At 41.8% G+C, this 16,347-nt stretch overlaps 1 protein-coding gene and 1 pseudogene across 1 annotated transcript; one reads left to right on the forward strand and one right to left on the reverse strand.

The window, feature by feature from the left end:
* Positions 1-443: 443 nt before the first annotated feature.
* On the reverse strand, positions 444-845 carry LOC138394506 (NADH dehydrogenase [ubiquinone] 1 beta subcomplex subunit 4 pseudogene; annotated as a pseudogene).
* A 2,530-nt stretch (positions 846-3,375) lies between these two features.
* Positions 3,376-15,936, forward strand: RSL1D1 (ribosomal L1 domain containing 1). The gene is made up of 9 exons (XM_069486116.1): positions 3,376-3,506; positions 4,611-4,750; positions 6,292-6,430; positions 7,385-7,533; positions 7,623-7,724; positions 8,622-8,715; positions 8,789-8,914; positions 11,338-11,631; positions 13,582-15,936. The coding sequence occupies exons 1-9, from the start codon at positions 3,402-3,404 to the stop codon at positions 13,906-13,908; spliced, it is 1,476 nt and encodes a 491-aa protein (XP_069342217.1). The 5' UTR covers positions 3,376-3,401; the 3' UTR covers positions 13,909-15,936.
* The last annotated feature ends 411 nt before the right edge of the window (positions 15,937-16,347 follow it).

Consider the following 16,347-nt stretch of genomic DNA (forward strand, 5'->3'; position numbering starts at 1 on the left):
TTACTAAAAAAAAAATTTTTCAAGACATTTGAAGACACATCTCAGTGCCCTCAGAGAGAAACAACTTCATAGTATTCATGGTATTTAGTGAGACCTGGGTACCCAAATTTTGAAATGAATTTAAAATCTGTTACTTAATGTAGGTTTACTATAAAAGAAATTACACCATAAAAGTCAACAATTGTTCCTTTAGAAATGCCCACTCAGATTACTTTGATTTCTTCCTGTTATTTTATGTATTAATTTTTAAAAAGTAACTCACATACTTGGCTTAGGATGAGCTAATACTTAGCTCAATCTCCTTTATTATGACTACCTGTACATTATCCCTTTACAAGTACTACATTTATTTTGGTGGGCAATTACTATACTGATATATTTTTTTTAAATGATTAATAGAAGATTTATTTAAGCATGAATACATGTAGTCATGATTACCAGACTTAATATGAAATGTTAAATGTTCCATCTAATTTTCCTTCCTGGATAAGTTTTTCTTTCCTGTCCCTGTCAGCTTTGAAAACGTAATACCAGAAGAAGAGGGGCCCAATTGCACACACAGCTCCTAAGAGTGAGTTCTTGGGAGTGGGTCTGACATTGGGATAGACATTTGCTGGTAGGTCCAACGAACCAAGGCAGGATCTTCAATGAGCCCTCGGCGGTTGGGGTCGTTGTACTGAAGCAGGTACTCCCTTTTAAGCCGGGCTCTTATGGCCAACCGCTCGGCTTGCGCCCGCCTGGTGTCCAGAGATATGTCGTATTCTGCCAGGTCGAGGGTCGGGGGCAGAGTGGCCAGGCTCGACGGAGTATACTTTGAGAACGACATCTTGGTGCCCCAGCACACAACTGCCTACTATACTGATTTTAAAGTTTGTTATTTTTAGTGGATAAAGGAGATAGGCAAATATAATGTAATTTAATAAGAAGAGTCTGGATAGAATTTACATAGATATTTTCTACAGCCATACCACCCTGAATGTGCCCAATCTTGTCTGATCTCTGTCTCAAAAAAAAAAAAAAAAAAAGACTCGAATAAGTGTCAGACATATTTACAAGGAATAAACGACACTTCATTAATGACAATATTTGGGGGCTGAGAAGGAAAGAGTTAAGGATAACTCCCATATTTGACTTGGTGGTACCAATGATGGAGACAGGAAACAGGAAGAGGAGCAGGTTTGAAGGAAAGATGGTGAGTTCACGGTGGGACTTATTGAGTGTGAGATCCTAACAGGACTTTTAAGTGAAGACAGGTGAATATATAAATGGGTGTGAAGACAGGAGATGTACAAATCTCTATTAGTTATCTACTATAGATAACAAATTACCACAATGTCGTGGCTTAAAATATTAATAACACACATTTATTTTCTCAGTTTTGGTACGTCAGGAATCTGGGAGCAGCATAGCTGGACGGTTCTGGTTCAGGGTCTCTCAGGAATTTACAGGCATCTCAAGGTTCCACTGGGGGAGGATCCACTTCCAAGCTCACTCATGCGGCTGCCTGAGGTGTCCTCACAGCATGGCAGCTGGCTTCCCTCTCACCAGGGCTGCCTCACAAGTGATAAGGAGCGAGGGAATCATGAGAGAGGGAAACTGGGAAAGAAAAAGAACATCGAAGGTGGAAACCGGTCTTTTTATAACCTAATTTCAGAAGTGACATCTTATCACTTCTGCTGTATTCTATGTGATAGAACGAAGTCACTTACATCCAGTTCACGCTCAAGGGGAGGGAATGAAGCTCCATCAATTAAGGAGAGAAGTATCAAAGAATTTGCAGACATTGGACACATCTTTAAAACCACAATACAACAACCAGATTATTCACTTTCCTAAAGCATAATTCATCACTACCTTCTACTCTTCCCTACCACCAGTTCAAAAACCTTACATCTCTATGCTTTCTCAAAAGTATAAACCCTCAGCTTGATAATGAATTAATTCCTTATCCTACTTTGCTAGCTTCATCTCCAGTCCTCCCTCTACACATCCCTGCTGCAGCCACTTATTCCTTCTAAACACCAACCACCGTGCTCTTTCACCTGAATTCATACCGTCTCCTTGGCCTAGAAGTCTGGTTCTGAAACGTGAATTCAGGTGACCAAACATCTGACGGCCCCATGCTCTTTTCAGAATACTACAAAACACTGATACATGAAACCCAATGTAACAATTCATGGCATTGCGCTAACGAATTCCATCGTATAGGAGATTCTAGAATAGACCAGTGGAAGTAGGTGCCAAGGATTTAAGAACACTTCTACAAGTTGATTAAAGTCTAGGCCATTGCTATACATCAGCTGCTCCTTCCTTTCATGTAAGGAGCACTTTTTGAAAGCAACTGACACGGAAAGCCTACTCCCCATTCTTTCATCTCTGAAAAATTTACATAGCGAATTGCAAAAAGACTGGGGGAACTTTTTGCAACAAGTCATGGTGGGACTTGAGTGTGAGGTCCTAATAGGTGAAGACAGGTGAATATAAGGCAGGTGAATGCTCTTAAATAACTGTAGCATAGCTGCATGGTGGAATGCCCCGCGGCCGTTTACAAAGATGAGGCAGAGAGCGTCATATACTGACTTGGAACAATCTCCAAGATATATTAACAGGAAAAGGCAAGGTGCAAACCATTTATGGTTTTTTTTTTTTTAAAGATAAAATTTAAAACCCATCCATCCTAAACATGCCTAGAACCTCTCTGGAAGGTTCCAAGAAACAATGGTAACAGCAGTTACCTCTGGGAAGGCGGTGGAGGGGGAAGCAGAGGTTCTACGCTATTCTATCCGTCGGTTATCCAGCCCCCACACTTATTTGTGTAGGATCTTACCTCCTGCCTCTCTGGGAGACCCGAAGCGCCTAAGAGACTGGGTCCGACTCATCGTCTATCGATGCGCCCGGTGTTTCCCGTGCCTTATTTCACAGAATCCCCACCAGTCCTGGGGGCGGGGGGTCGCCCGAAGTCACCCAGCAGGTGGGAGGTGGGCCGGGATTCCGCGCTCCTCCCACGGCCCCGCGCGGCCCGCCCAGAGGTGCGGGCCACGGAGTGCGGGGGACCCCACTGAGCCGCCTGACAGCTCTCTTCTCCCGCCTCAAGGCGCTGTCTCGACTGCTTTCGTGTAGGAGAAGTGTCGCCAGGTTACTCCCTGCGCCTCCTGGAAAGCGGAAGCAGACCGGAAGGAGAGGGGCTGCCTCAAGGAAGAGACTCTGACAGCAACGTGGGGCACTTACTCGATTTGCTTGTTCCCGCGCAACCTTTGCGGCGCGACAGCGCGCTCTCCCGGAAATGACGCAGGAGGATCGGCCCTCGCCGCCTAGCTTCCGGCTCCGGGCCACACTCGCGCGTGCGCGCAAGGAACCAGCTACGGGGTTCCGCACGCGGTTCCGCACGAGGTGAAAGGGAAATGGAGGACTCGGCTTCTGCTCCGCTGACAAGCTTAGCGGCGGCTGCAGCCTCCACCTCGATTCCAAAGACCCCGACCCCAGAGGAGCAGCTGGACAAAGAGCAGGTGAGTGGCCCCTGGGGAAAGGGTGGCCGTGACCTTGTGAGGCGCGGAGAGCCAGGTGAGCGGCCGGGGACGCGAGTGTGGGCTCGGCGCCTCGACAGACTCCGTCGGGGCTCCGGGAGGGTCGCCTGCGGGCCGTGCGCTCAGCTGGTCCGCCCGTTTGTACACGCAGGTAGGTGCTTGATTCCCGCGGTCCTACGGCCTGGCTCTCTTGAATTGGATTGTCAGTGTAACTCGGGGTTCTGGGGTGAGGTCGACCTGGCTTTGCATCCCTACCGTTTAGCTTTGGCCAAGTCGCTTAATTTTGCAGGCCTGTTACCTTTTATTTAAAATGGGCTCTTCCACTTTCCAGGATCAGAAGAGGTAATGCTTGTAAAGCGTTTTGGCCAGGGGCCTGGCACATCGTAAGTGCGCTGTAAATGCTAGTTGTAGTTTGTTTTGCACTTTTCCTGGGATTACTGCCTTCCTCATTGAGCGCAGGAGAAGCATGATTCCCTGTGGCCCAGTTTCTTATGTAGAAGAGGCCCCTTTCTATAGACAGTGCTAGAAGCAGATACTTAAGCAGATACTTAAGCAGATACTCACTCTAGCCTGGGCAACAAAGTGAGACTCTGTCTCAACAAAAAAAAAAAAAAAAAGAATAGTAATCTTGTTTCCTTTACAATATTTATACCTCTTATTCTTATGCCGCACTGCCTTGGATTGAGTCCCAATATTATTCCAGAACAATATTAAATAGTAGTGCTAAGAACAAGTATCATCATTTTATTTCAAAACTTAATGGAAATACTTCTAGTGTTTCACCACGATACTGGCTCTTGTTTTGAGAAAAATCATTTTAATCATGTTAAATAAGTGTCCTCTTGTCCCAGTTAACAGCTTTTATTTTTATAAATTGTTGTTAAATTTTTATCAAATGTTTTTTGATATTAAAATTTTCGATGGATTCTTACATTCCTCTGTGTATAAATTTCAGGATCCTAATAGATACCGTTATAGAGGTAGCCTCCCAGAATGGTTAGAGCAAAAACAAAAAAGGGATGGGGGGAAACTAATGCTAAATTAGATTGAGAACATTTAACTTATTTGTGTATCTTCACTTTGCAGATTAGAAAGGCACTGGAAGCTCTGTTGGCACATTCCAAGTCCAGGAAAAACAATAATGAATTACTTTTGAATGAGAATGAAAATTTATTTTTAATGGTGATATTATGGAAAATTCCAAGTAAAGAACTGAGGGTCAGATTGTAAGTTCTGGTTTTCTACCTTTGCTATTTTTATCTGCTTGTTCATTCTATGTAACTTTAACAATTGCACCTTAGTTTCTAGTGCAAACTTTACAAACTCAAAAGTCTGAGATGAAATAAAACAACTGTGCCTAAATGAACCATAGGTATTCAGACATACTAAAAGTTTTAGAAATTTCACCAGTTTTCTTAAGGCTTGGTGGATAATGGAATCAAAAGCTTAGTGTTTGATGGATTGAATGACAGGAAGAAAAAAAAAACTAGTGTTTGAGAGAACAACGGTAGAATAAATTAACAGCTTTTGATTTTTTTTAGTAGAATCTGTTATCTTTTCATGTCAAGCTAAAATTCCTGAGGGCCCAGACTTACTGCTGTTAAAAACTATTAAAAATTTGGCAGTGAACTTCTATCTGTGGAAAAGAAACCCATGGTAATTATGCATTCTTAGTGTTAGAAATTTTAGGTCAGAGATATCCTCTTTGTTGAGTTTTCAGACTTAGCAAATAATACAAATAATTTTTCAGTATATGTAGGTCCCAAATATTTCATTCCAAAAAAAAGGATTCGTGGTTGATCTGAAACTCAAATTTAACTGGGTGTCTGGCAACCCTGTCTGTCAACTCACTGATTTCCTGTCCAAAAGCCAGCATGCTGAAAGTGTGTAGGATAGATAGCTTGTTTCTATTCCTTTCGACATGAAGAAAGAAGATGGAATGGTTAGGGACTGGAAAGACACTTCTGATTCTCAGATTCTCTCTTATCCGATCTTCGGTGACCTGCTCAAGCCAGGTTGCCTTGCTCATTGTTTTACATTTTCTGCTTGCATCCTTGATTCCACACCAGTTTCCCATTCTGGAAAGCCTTCTCTCCTTCTCTTAGATATTTTCCCAACTGCTCACCTCTTAGTAATTTCTGCCGCTTACCACCTTGGCAACCCTTACTATCTCATTTGGCAAGTTATGCTACTATGTGTTGGTTTTCTTAAACTAAGGAAATACTTCTTCAGAACATGAAGGATGTGGACCTAAGAAATGAGTTAAACCCTCTTTTTTAAAGACTCGGCATAATGTACATGCTTGCTGGTTCCTCTTGGTTTACTCCAGGTTTTCTGTTTCAACTTTTAAGGGTTATGTTATTTGTAGAGCTAAGAGTTTACCAGAAGGTAAAGTTCTGAACCAAGAATGTCCTAATGAAACTGTTATTCTAGCACATTAGAGTACATGTGCCCATATGGCAACGTGCAATAATTACATATGCAAGAATTTGAGTGTCTTTGGTTATGTTTTTAATTCTTCTTATATCCCAAGTGTCAATTGATATTTGAGTCTGTGGTATTGTGATTTACTTGAATCTTAAATCTCTTCTCTGTAATATTGAAAACTAGATGTAGTTTTAAATGTTCTTGGTGCAATATTCTCTTAAATAGTGTGAATGAAGGTTATTAAAATGACAGTAAATTTACATTGTGTTCTTTGTAATATAAACATACGTATTTCCATGTTAATGCTTTTCTCCTTGGTTCCCTCTCATGTATTTTGCAGGCCCTTGCCTCATGGTATTCGATCAGATTTAGAAGAAATCTGTTTATTTACTAAGGATGAACCCAATAAAACTCCTGAACAGACAGAACATTTCTATAGAAAGCTTTTGAATAAGCATGGCATTAAAACCATATCTCAGGTAGGAAGCCTGGTTGATATTTTCAAGTCATTTAGAACTGTGTTCCCCAACCCCCAGGCAGTGGACCGGCACCTGTCCATGGCCCACCAGGAACTGAGCCGCACAGTGCCACATGGTAGGGGGCAGGCAGGGGCCAGGCAAGCAGCGAGCCTCGGCTATACCCACAGCTGTTCACCATCGCTTGCATCATTGCCCAAACCCCACCTCCATCAGATCAGCAGCGGCATCAGACTCTCATAGGAGCACATGCCACACTGCAAACTGTGCATGTGAGGGGTCCAGGTTGCGCGCTTCCCATGAGAATCCAGCACCTGGTGATGGATGAGGTGGAGCCGGGGTGGCATCACCCCCCCCTCCCCCCACCCCCTCCATGGAAAAACTCTTCCATGAAACCGGTCTCTGGTGTCAAAAAGGTTGGGGACTGCTGATACAGAAGATTTAATTCAATTGGAGTAATAAGTAATAAACGCATTGCTGTATTTCCTGGTACGTTTCTTCTATTTTTCTTTTCTTTATTCTTGGTGGTTTTAGGTAGGGTATATTCCATGTTGCCTGTGATGGAGGCGCTGTTATGGTTTGTTGACCTATAAATGTGTACATCAATAACTTTTACATCTTGCAGAAAAAAGATTACTCATTATGTCATTCGTCTGTCCTTCCAGAGCATCTTGTGTTTGCTTCTCTCTGACTCACCCTGATTTGTAGTTGTTGATGTACTTGTCTTTATTATCCCTGGATCTGAGTTTCTTTAACTGGGGTCTGTTCTCATTTGTGTCAGTGTCTCCCACATGTAGCATAGTGCCTGGTACATTTTGGGTAGTCACATGTTTGCTAAACTATGAGGGGTGTGGCTCTGGGACATTTTTGAATCCAAATACAAATTGTTGCCTAAGTATTTCTTCCCCTTGTTCAGGTTCTCAACTTTTTGTTTTTCCTTTTTGTTGTGTTTCCCAGATTATCCCCCTCCACACTTTAAAAAAGGAATATAAATCCTATGAAGCCAAGCTCCGCCTTATGTCTAGTTTTGACTTCTTCCTTACTGATGCCAGAATTAGGCGGCTTTTACCCACATTGATCGGGAGACATTTTTATCAAAGGAAGAAGTAAGTTTCTTAGTGATGACTGGACTTCAGCAGCATAAAATTTATAGGTGTTTGCGTTGTGTTCTGAATGCCTGTGTGTTTTTGTTTAGGGTTCCAGTATCTGTAAACCTTCTGACCAAGAATTTATCAAAAGAGATCAGTCAATCTATAGGTGGAACAATCTTAAACATCTCTAAAAGTGGTTCTTGCAGGTACGTAAAAGGAATTCACATGTTCCTCTTTTTTTTTTTTTTTTTTGAGACAGAGTCTTACTCTGTTGCCCAGGCTAGAGTGAGTGCCGTGGCGTCAGCCTAGCTCACAGCAACCTCAAACTCCTGAGCTCAAGGGATCCTCCTGTCTCAGCCTCCCGAGTAGCTGGGACTACAGGCATGCACCACCATGCCCGGCTAATTTTTTCTATATATATTTTTAGCTGTCCATATAATTTCTTTCTATTTTTTTAGTAGAGATGGGGTCTCGCTCTTGCTCAGGCTGGTCTCGAACTCCTGAGCTCAAACGATCCACCCACCTCGGCCTCCCAGAGTGCTAGGATTACAGGCGTGAGCCACCACGCCCGGCCACATGTTCCTCTTTTAATGGTGTATTTAGTAATGACTTTATAAACTTTTTAAAAAGATGGTGTGAATGAAACCAGATCCTTCATTAACACTAAAATGCATTCCTTAGAAGTGTTCTATTCTCCAGAACAGTGCTGTCTAATAGAACTTTCTCTTAGTACTATGATGGAAATAGTCTATATCTGAGCCATCTCACTCATTAGGCACTAGTTACCTTTGGCTATTTAGCACTTGAAATATGGCTACTGTGTCCCACTTCCTCTGGCCCTGCCCACCAACCTCCTGGCCTCACATGGTTAGGTGCCAGCCATTCGTGGTATGCCATTTTATTTCAGGTAGAAGGAATTCCTAGAACATGAAAGATGATAATCTTCCTTTGAAATGCATTTAGAACCTGAAGATTTTAATGTTTCTCCCTTTAAAAAAATTTAGGATTATGTATTTATATTTCTCACCTACCTGCCTGTGCTTTATTTTGAAAAATTCATTTTAAAAAATCTTTTAATATAATAATACTGTATTAAATTTCAGCACTATACGCATCGGTCACACTGCAATGGAGACTGAGCACATCATTGAAAACATTGTTGCTGTCACAAAAGGACTTTCAGAAAAATTGCCGGAGGTACAGTATTGCGGGCAATTGATTGTTCACTTAAAAGAAACGAAGTATATATAGATGACATTCTGTGTTTCAGAAGTGGAAGAGTGTGAAACTCCTGTTTGTGAAAAGTGAGAGATCGGTTGCCCTCCCCATCTTTTCCTCGTTTGTCACCAGCTGGGATGAAAACGCCAAACAGTGTGTTCTTAGTAAGAAGAAAAACGTAAGTAAAATTTTCAATCCTGGATAAGATAATCAAGGGTGTAAACTCAGCCCCCAGAAGAGAGAACTAGACTGCCTGACTTAACCATTTTTTACTAGTTTTCCAGTGGTTGTGCTTTTTGTGTTCCCACTTTACATGTGACATAGTTAATATATAGTTAGTATTAGTGTGATAAAGTACATTAAGACAGAAATATCTTGTATTTATTGATAGATACTTTAGTTTCTAATCCGTTTTAAAGAGAAAGTTGCTCTTTGATCTCCTAATGTATTAATCCCCTCTTCAGCCATGTTAAATCATGTCCAGCAGGTTTTTTAATTTTGGTTTTTATTTACTTCTAGAAGTTATGTGATTAGTTGTTTTTCAGGTTAGCTTTGTCACTTTTTTTGTTTTCCTGTTACTTTTAAATAATCTTCCACTTTGTCCTAATTCTTTAAACATGTTAAGCATAGTTTTATAGATGCTTCATAATTCAAACAGTAGAAGTCTTCTTGCAGCCAGTTATTTCTGCCTGCTGGTTCCTTATCATTGCATTTGAAATTTTATTTACAGAAGGAATTTGAGGAATAGGATGAAGATACCTTCCTGGCAGAGGATTTGCATTTACTTATGTCATGCACCTTAAAGCACATTCAAGGCTGGAGGTTCCCTAATGACTCAAACCAAACCATGGCTATAAATCTGCATGGCTTTACTTCCTGTTTTTCTTTTCCCAGAGGGTGAAATTCACTGAGGTCCTAGGTTATTGTGAGAAGGTTTCCTCTTAGAATCCCTACCTGGTGTGGACACGGGTTTGATTTCTCTCCACTTCATCCCCCCGTTACCATATAGCTGTGAAAACGAAAGTTAGGATCAGCAAATTCTCTAAGGGAAAGGGGGCTTCTCACCCCTTAAGGCCCTCATTTTAAATTTCTTACAGTGTCATCAGCTCATCAGTGCTTTTATGGGGGAATTTTTTTTTTTTTTAATATTTTACCCTGGGCCGGGCGCGGTGGCTCACGCCTGTAATCCTAGCACTCTGGAAGGCCGAGGCGGGTGGATTGCTCAAGGTCAGGAGTTCGAGACCAGCCTGAGCGAGACCCCGTCTCTACTAAAAATAGAAAGACATTATATGGACAACTAAAAATCTATATAGAAAAAATTAGCCGGGCATAGTGGCGCATGCCTGTAGTCCCAGCTACTCGGGAGGCTGAGGCAGTAGGATCGCTTAAGCCGAGGAGTCTGAGGTTGCTGTGAGCTAAGCTGACGCCACGGCACTCACTCTAGCCTGGGCAACAAAGTGAGACTCTGTCTCAACAAAAAAAAAAAAAAAAAAAATATTTTACCCTGCTTTTTGACTTGTTTTCATTAGGAAGGTGATCCAAAATAACACAGACTAGCCGGGCACAGTGGCTTGTGCCGGTAGTCCTAGCTACTCAGGAGGCTGAGGTGGGAGGATCACTGGAGCCCAGGAGTTTGAGACCAGCCTGGGCAACTTATCAAGACCCCATCTCAAAAATAATGTATGTCAAAATAACATAGACTAATATTATTGGAAGTAGGAAGTCTGAATATTTTGTCATTTGTCAGCAGATTCAGTTGAGGGCATTTTGGAAGTGTTGAAATTGTTGGTTAAATTGGAATTTGAGCACTTACAGATTTAATTTAATAGTACTCTATGATAATAAAAATAGATTTCTAGCTGTGTATATTTTTTACTGTTTTAACTTTCAGCTGCTATATGAGGTAGGAAAAAATGGTCAGGATTCACTTTTTGGTAACAGCTTTATTGAAATACAATTATTACACCATACAGTACTATTCATGATTTGATTTTTTTTTTTTCTTTTTTTTTTTTTTTTTCCTTTTTTGAGACAGAGTCTCATTCTGTTGCCCAGGCTGGAGTGCAGTGGCGTCATCATTGCTCACTGCAACCTCAAACCCCTTGAGTCAAGTGATCCTTCTGCCTTATCCTCTCGGGTAGCTGGGACTAACAGGTGCACGCTACTTCACCTGGCTAATTTTTTAATTTTTTGTAGAGATGGGGTCTTAATGTTGCCCAGGCTGGCCTCAAGCCTGTAAGCCCTCCCACCTTGGCCTCCCAAAATGCTGGGCTTACAGGAGTGAGCTACATCGACCAGCCCAGGATTATTCTTTACTCACCTCTACATGTTATTGATTTTCACAAAATTTCTAACTACATACTTCAGATAACCAGATTCTGAACTAACAATATTAACTAGCTGCATAAAATGCATGTTTGGCAATGAGTTGAAAACGGTGGGTTTGGGGTTCAGGTGCTGGTAAGGGAGTTCTCTATCTGTACAGGTGAAGGCCCTTTCAGGGATCTTCTAAATAATCAGAATTGCAGGTGCTGAATCTAAGCCATTTGTTTATCAACAGAAGTATTTTCTGCTAAAATTACGTATGCTGTTTTTTGGTAGGCAACAAAGAAAAAACAAGGAGAAAGCCTTCTTAAAAAACCAAAGGGGAAGAAGAGAAACAGAAAGGTAAAGAAACAGGCTGCATCAGTCCCAACAAAAGATGACGTGGCCCCTAAAATTAGTGGTGTGCCTGTGAAGAAACCTGGATCCCAGAAGGAAGAGACCCCAGAGCATGGGAAGAAGAAGAAAAAACATGGCAAAGTAAAAGCCCAACTGAAAGTGACAGACGAATCTGAAGATGAAATTCCACAGCTAGTACCAATAGGAACAGCTCCAGCTAAAGAAAATGTACAGGTATTTTTACCAATATTTAATATTCCTAATGGGTTGGTTCCGTGGTCACTGTGTACCAGGCAGGCACTGTACTGAGCGATGAGTGATGGAAGATGCTAGGGTAAACTGCAGGAACTAGGAAGACTGTGAAAGTGATTTACTTTCCCCTTTTAAACGCCGGAGTGCTATATAGTAAACAGGACCTTTTGTGTAACTTGGGGTCAAGGGAGACTTGGCCATATTTGTAATTTTAAGAAACATTGCTTGTGGATTTGAAAAGCAGACCAGGGCCAGGCTTGGTGTCTCACACCTGTAATCCTAGCATTCTGAGAGGACAAGGCAGGAGGATGGCTTGAGGTCAGGAGTTGAAGACCAGCCTAAGCAACATAGTGAGACCCCATCTCTACAAAAAATAGAAAAATTAAGCAGGTGTGGTGGCGAGCACCTGTAGTCCCAGCTATTCAGAAAGATCGCTGGAGCCCAGGAGTTTGAGGTTGCAGTGAGCTATGATGACACCACTGCCCTCTTGTCCCAGCAACAAAGTGAGACCCTATCTCCAAAAAAAGAAGAAAAGTAAAGAAAAAACAGGGCAGAAGTTTGGGCACATGGTTCCATTTCTGAACGTGAATCCTGGATTGGCACATAATGAGGACAAACTTGGGTACTGGATCCTGCCTCTAAAACCTTTCCCACACCCCACCTCCAGCGATCCTTACAGAAATCTGACTTCATTTTGGAGAAGATACTTTAAAGGAGCTGAGTTTCTTTCTTGTTTTTTTGATAACGTTTCTATTCATAATATATGTCCAATTCTTGGAGGAGGATCTCTCAAAAATAAAAGAGGTAGTGAGTCCCTATGAGACCAGAGGGTTGCTCTCACCATGTGTTCAGAGAAAACTCACTCGCCCCTCCGGGCAGACCTGCGCCTGGGTGTGGAGCATGGCCTTGGGGAGCCCTGGTCCCAGGGCTGCTACTGCACTACAGCTGCTTTGTATTTTGTGGTAACAGTAACCCTTAAAATCTTCATCTGAAGTGCCCCCAAAGTGCCACTGAATTTTTTAATATACTTGAAATTAACATGTTTTTAGAAAAAGTAAGCTATTTATGTTATTGTGGGACTGGTGGATGATATATTGGAAATTAGAGTGGAAAAGCTTAGCTGAGCAGATGATATATAGCAAAAGCCTTAGAAGTGTTCGTTCCCTTTGAACCCATCCAGGGTAATAATACACTAGAAATACTGCTTAGTGAGAGTAATACTCAAGGGGAAAGGAGATAAATCATAGTTAATGTGGTGTTATAGGGCTATTAGGGGTTATTTTTGGTGTTCAAGTTTTCCATGATTATAAAACCTGTAGTTTTATATTTACTAAAAAACGAAGTTTGGTTTTATTGGTTGTATTTTGTCTTTAAAACCTACTTCTATGTGGGAAGGAGTACATTGCTAGAATGTTGTCCTCGGATTGGCAGCAGCAGACACCTTGGTTGCTTGGAAAACCCAGGATTCTGGCATGTGAAACACTCCCCTCAGAGAGCCTCTGAATCTAACTTGGGGAGATCGGTTTTTCTAACAGGCACCCTAGTTGGTTTTTACACGTAGTTTGGGAAGCCCCTGCCCTAACCCACCTGTAAGGGATTTACAGCTGAAGGTGAAGGGGAGTCAGGATTTGTTGACAGGCTCCCAGCTGTGCCCCTGGGGGTTGTTTCCGGGAGTACCTGCCGCCCAGCACAGAGAAAGATGATTTTCCTCTGATGGGACCAGGGACACCTGGGGTCCCTTTCACAATCCTTAATAATGAAATGCAGCTACCTTTCAGAACATCTGCACGGCAAAAAACAAAACAAAACATTTCTTCATCATGCTGAGGCTTACCTTTGGGGGGTTCATTAATAAAAACAATAATTCCTGGAATGAGATTGTCAAGTGTTGTGATCCCCCCTCGCCATACTTAATTTTCTTCTTTTCCTTAGACTCAGAAACATGCCACAGGAAAGAAGTCTCCAAAAAAGAGTCCTGGTCCCGACACCCCTCGCGGGAAGAAGAGAAAGGCCTTGCCAGCTTCAGAGACCGCGAGCGCCGCGGAGCCCGAGACCCCAGGTAAAGGGCTGGGAAAGAAGCCAAAAATCAGAGAAGAGGTGGAGAAAGAAAGACACCCTTTGCTGGCGAAGAAGGACCCGAGACAGACGCCAAAAAAGCCGGAGGCCAAGGTCTTTGCTACTTCTACTAAATCTGCAAGAAAGACGCCCCACACCCCCAAACGATTGCCCAAAAAACGCAAAGTCCCACAGTCGACCTGAAATCAGCAATACAACCAGAAGGTGGCATCAGAGCTACCCGAAAAGCTTTTTAGAAACACTCGCGTCCTGACCCCCGTGGCAGCCTTTTCCAAGCGTGAGGCCTGGACTTAAATATTTTTTAAAACCTCCATAGGTACTTTTGATGTATGTTCCTGGGTGTAAGAACCAGTGGTTTAAAGTAAAATCTATTTTTTAATTGTTGTCCTGTGTATTTGCTAATATAATAGAGGGATAATAGAGCGCCTCTCTCTGGTGCGTTTGTTATTGAAGTATAACATTGCTTCTGAGTGTACATACTATTGGCGTTGCGAATCTTGGTTTAACTTGTAGGCCTGTGATGTGACTCTTTTTCTCTTTTGCCCTTACCCATTTATTCACATGGGCTCCATTACACTTGTTTATGCATATACATTCCCAAAGTGGGCCATTGAGGGGCTTGCTGCATGAGAATCTGCTGTGGAACTTACGAATAACGTGGGTTTCTTGGCCCTTGTGCTGAGATGGTTTGTCTTGGTGGGTCTTGGTGGGTCTTGGTGGTGCCAAGCTTATGAATCTCTGAATTAGTATGCATATGGTAAGGGAATTAACATGATGCCATTTATACAGGCACTGAATTGGATCCTGCCTGCTAGAGGCAAGAACAAACGTCTTCCATAAGCCTTCACATTACTCCTCACCCTATAGAGAGTTACTTATACTTGCCAACTCTAAGATGGGAAGCTTGGGAGAGTGGGCTGTTTAGTTTGTGCAATTGTCTAATATAGTCTGAGGCAGTAAATGACTTCTTCGGTATTTGTCCTTTCATAGGATTTGAATTGGGGTATCCATCCCTAGTAGTAAGTGATGTGTTCACGCTAGTACAGGAATGAGCTTGCATGCAAAAGGTTGAAGTGAGCTGTGCTTTCAAAGACCATGTGGTTCAGAAACAAGTAATAAAAGCTTTATTTAATAAAAGCTCCCTCAAGTTGGAGGAGTCCAGACTGCTTCTGCTGTTTAGTAGCACAAATTAAATTGTAACGTTAACTTTTTAAATTAGAAAAGCCTCTAAAATACAAAATGATGTTATTCTGTCCTTTCAGAGTTCTAAAAATGAATATGCATTTAATGTGTCGTAGGGCTTTAGCTTAATTGATTTGTTTTCCATAGAAACTAGAGTCTGGGAAGACAGACTTGTTTCACTGATTCAGAGGCCTACTGCTTTGTGCAGGACAAGGCCATATAATAATGGTGATCTGTTCTCTGTATGACAGTTTTCTAGGGATAGCTGTATGGTTCCTTTAATCCTATCCTCTAGCCAATTAAAGATTTTGCGACACCAAGTGATTCTTGCTTGTTTTTAGTCTTGTTGAGTACAACACTAGTGTTAGCCTTCCTGTTCCTGCCTCTACTTTTACTCTAATAACATTCTCAGTGTTCTCTAGGTTGAAAAAAGCAGGCTTCAATTTCTTGAGCAAGGTGCCACTATTATCTAACAAAGCCTATTTTATAGTTACTGTTGACAAATATAATTTCTTGACTACTGTGCTAAATGTGAAGAAACAGAATGGTTGGACACTCGGAGTGTGGTTTGTACTCAACGTGTATTGCTTTTGCACCATGATAAAGTCGAAAAATCCTAAGTCGAATCATCATCTATACTAGGTTTCCAAGGCTGAAGAAGTGTAGGGGACACACTCCTAGGTGGCTGGTAGGGCTCTGAGCTGATAGTGGTCTGACCAGGGCCAAGAGGACGACTGGAAATCTGTGCTGCAATAAATCACGTTGTTTTGTGGGTTGAGTAAGGCTGATGTTTCCTTGGAAGTCACGGCTGGGTTTCTGGAATTCATCCCCCATACCGGGGAGATCTAATGGACAACACCAGATCTGGTGGGAGAGAAGTGAGTGCAACATTTTTGTTTTGAAGAAAGTATTTGAATTTCAGTGAATTTGTTGTTTAGGAAGTGTAATAAGCATCAAATTCAATATCAAATGTCTTGAATGTATTTAAGTCAATCCAAGTGTTCATTAAAGATGATACATTTCATTCTCCTTGAGAAATATTAAAATGAAGGTACAAAGAAGTTGTTAAGTGTCATACTGTCCTACCACCTGATCGAAAACCCTTTCTCTGCTTTCGGTACGTGGTGTTTAACAGCAAAGAAGTCTTGCCATGTAATTGAATATTTAAAGGTGCTGCACTCCTTACTCCCCCTTAAACTGCTGCTGTTTCCCTTGCCTACGGTTAGGGTTAATATTTGGACATCAAAATTACCAATTAGGACTTTATGACCCATGAGAACCCCTCATCAATCCTTGGATCCTAACTCAACAAAAGACCATAAAAGTTTTGGGAGATCATTTTGGTTTAATGGTCCTGGAGACGGAAAATGGCATATGTAGGTGATTACATTTAACCCCAGATTAAAACCTCTCAATTCAACAGTATTCAAGTGATTAATA

Source organism: Eulemur rufifrons, chromosome 14 (assembly GCF_041146395.1).
Source record: "Eulemur rufifrons isolate Redbay chromosome 14, OSU_ERuf_1, whole genome shotgun sequence".
In the NCBI taxonomy this organism is placed as follows: Eukaryota; Metazoa; Chordata; class Mammalia; order Primates; family Lemuridae; genus Eulemur; species Eulemur rufifrons.

Excerpts from the sequence above, each read along its gene's own strand:
- RSL1D1 (XM_069486116.1), top strand. The coding sequence starts at position 3,402 with ATGGAGGACTCGGCTTCTGCTCCGCTGACAAGCTTAGCGGCGGCTGCA. Across the intron at positions 3,507-4,610 it reads AGCAGCTGGACAAAGAGCAG|ATTAGAAAGGCACTGGAAGC; the intron begins GTGAGTGGCCCC and ends TTCACTTTGCAG. Across the intron at positions 6,431-7,384 it reads GCATTAAAACCATATCTCAG|ATTATCCCCCTCCACACTTT; the intron begins GTAGGAAGCCTG and ends TGTGTTTCCCAG.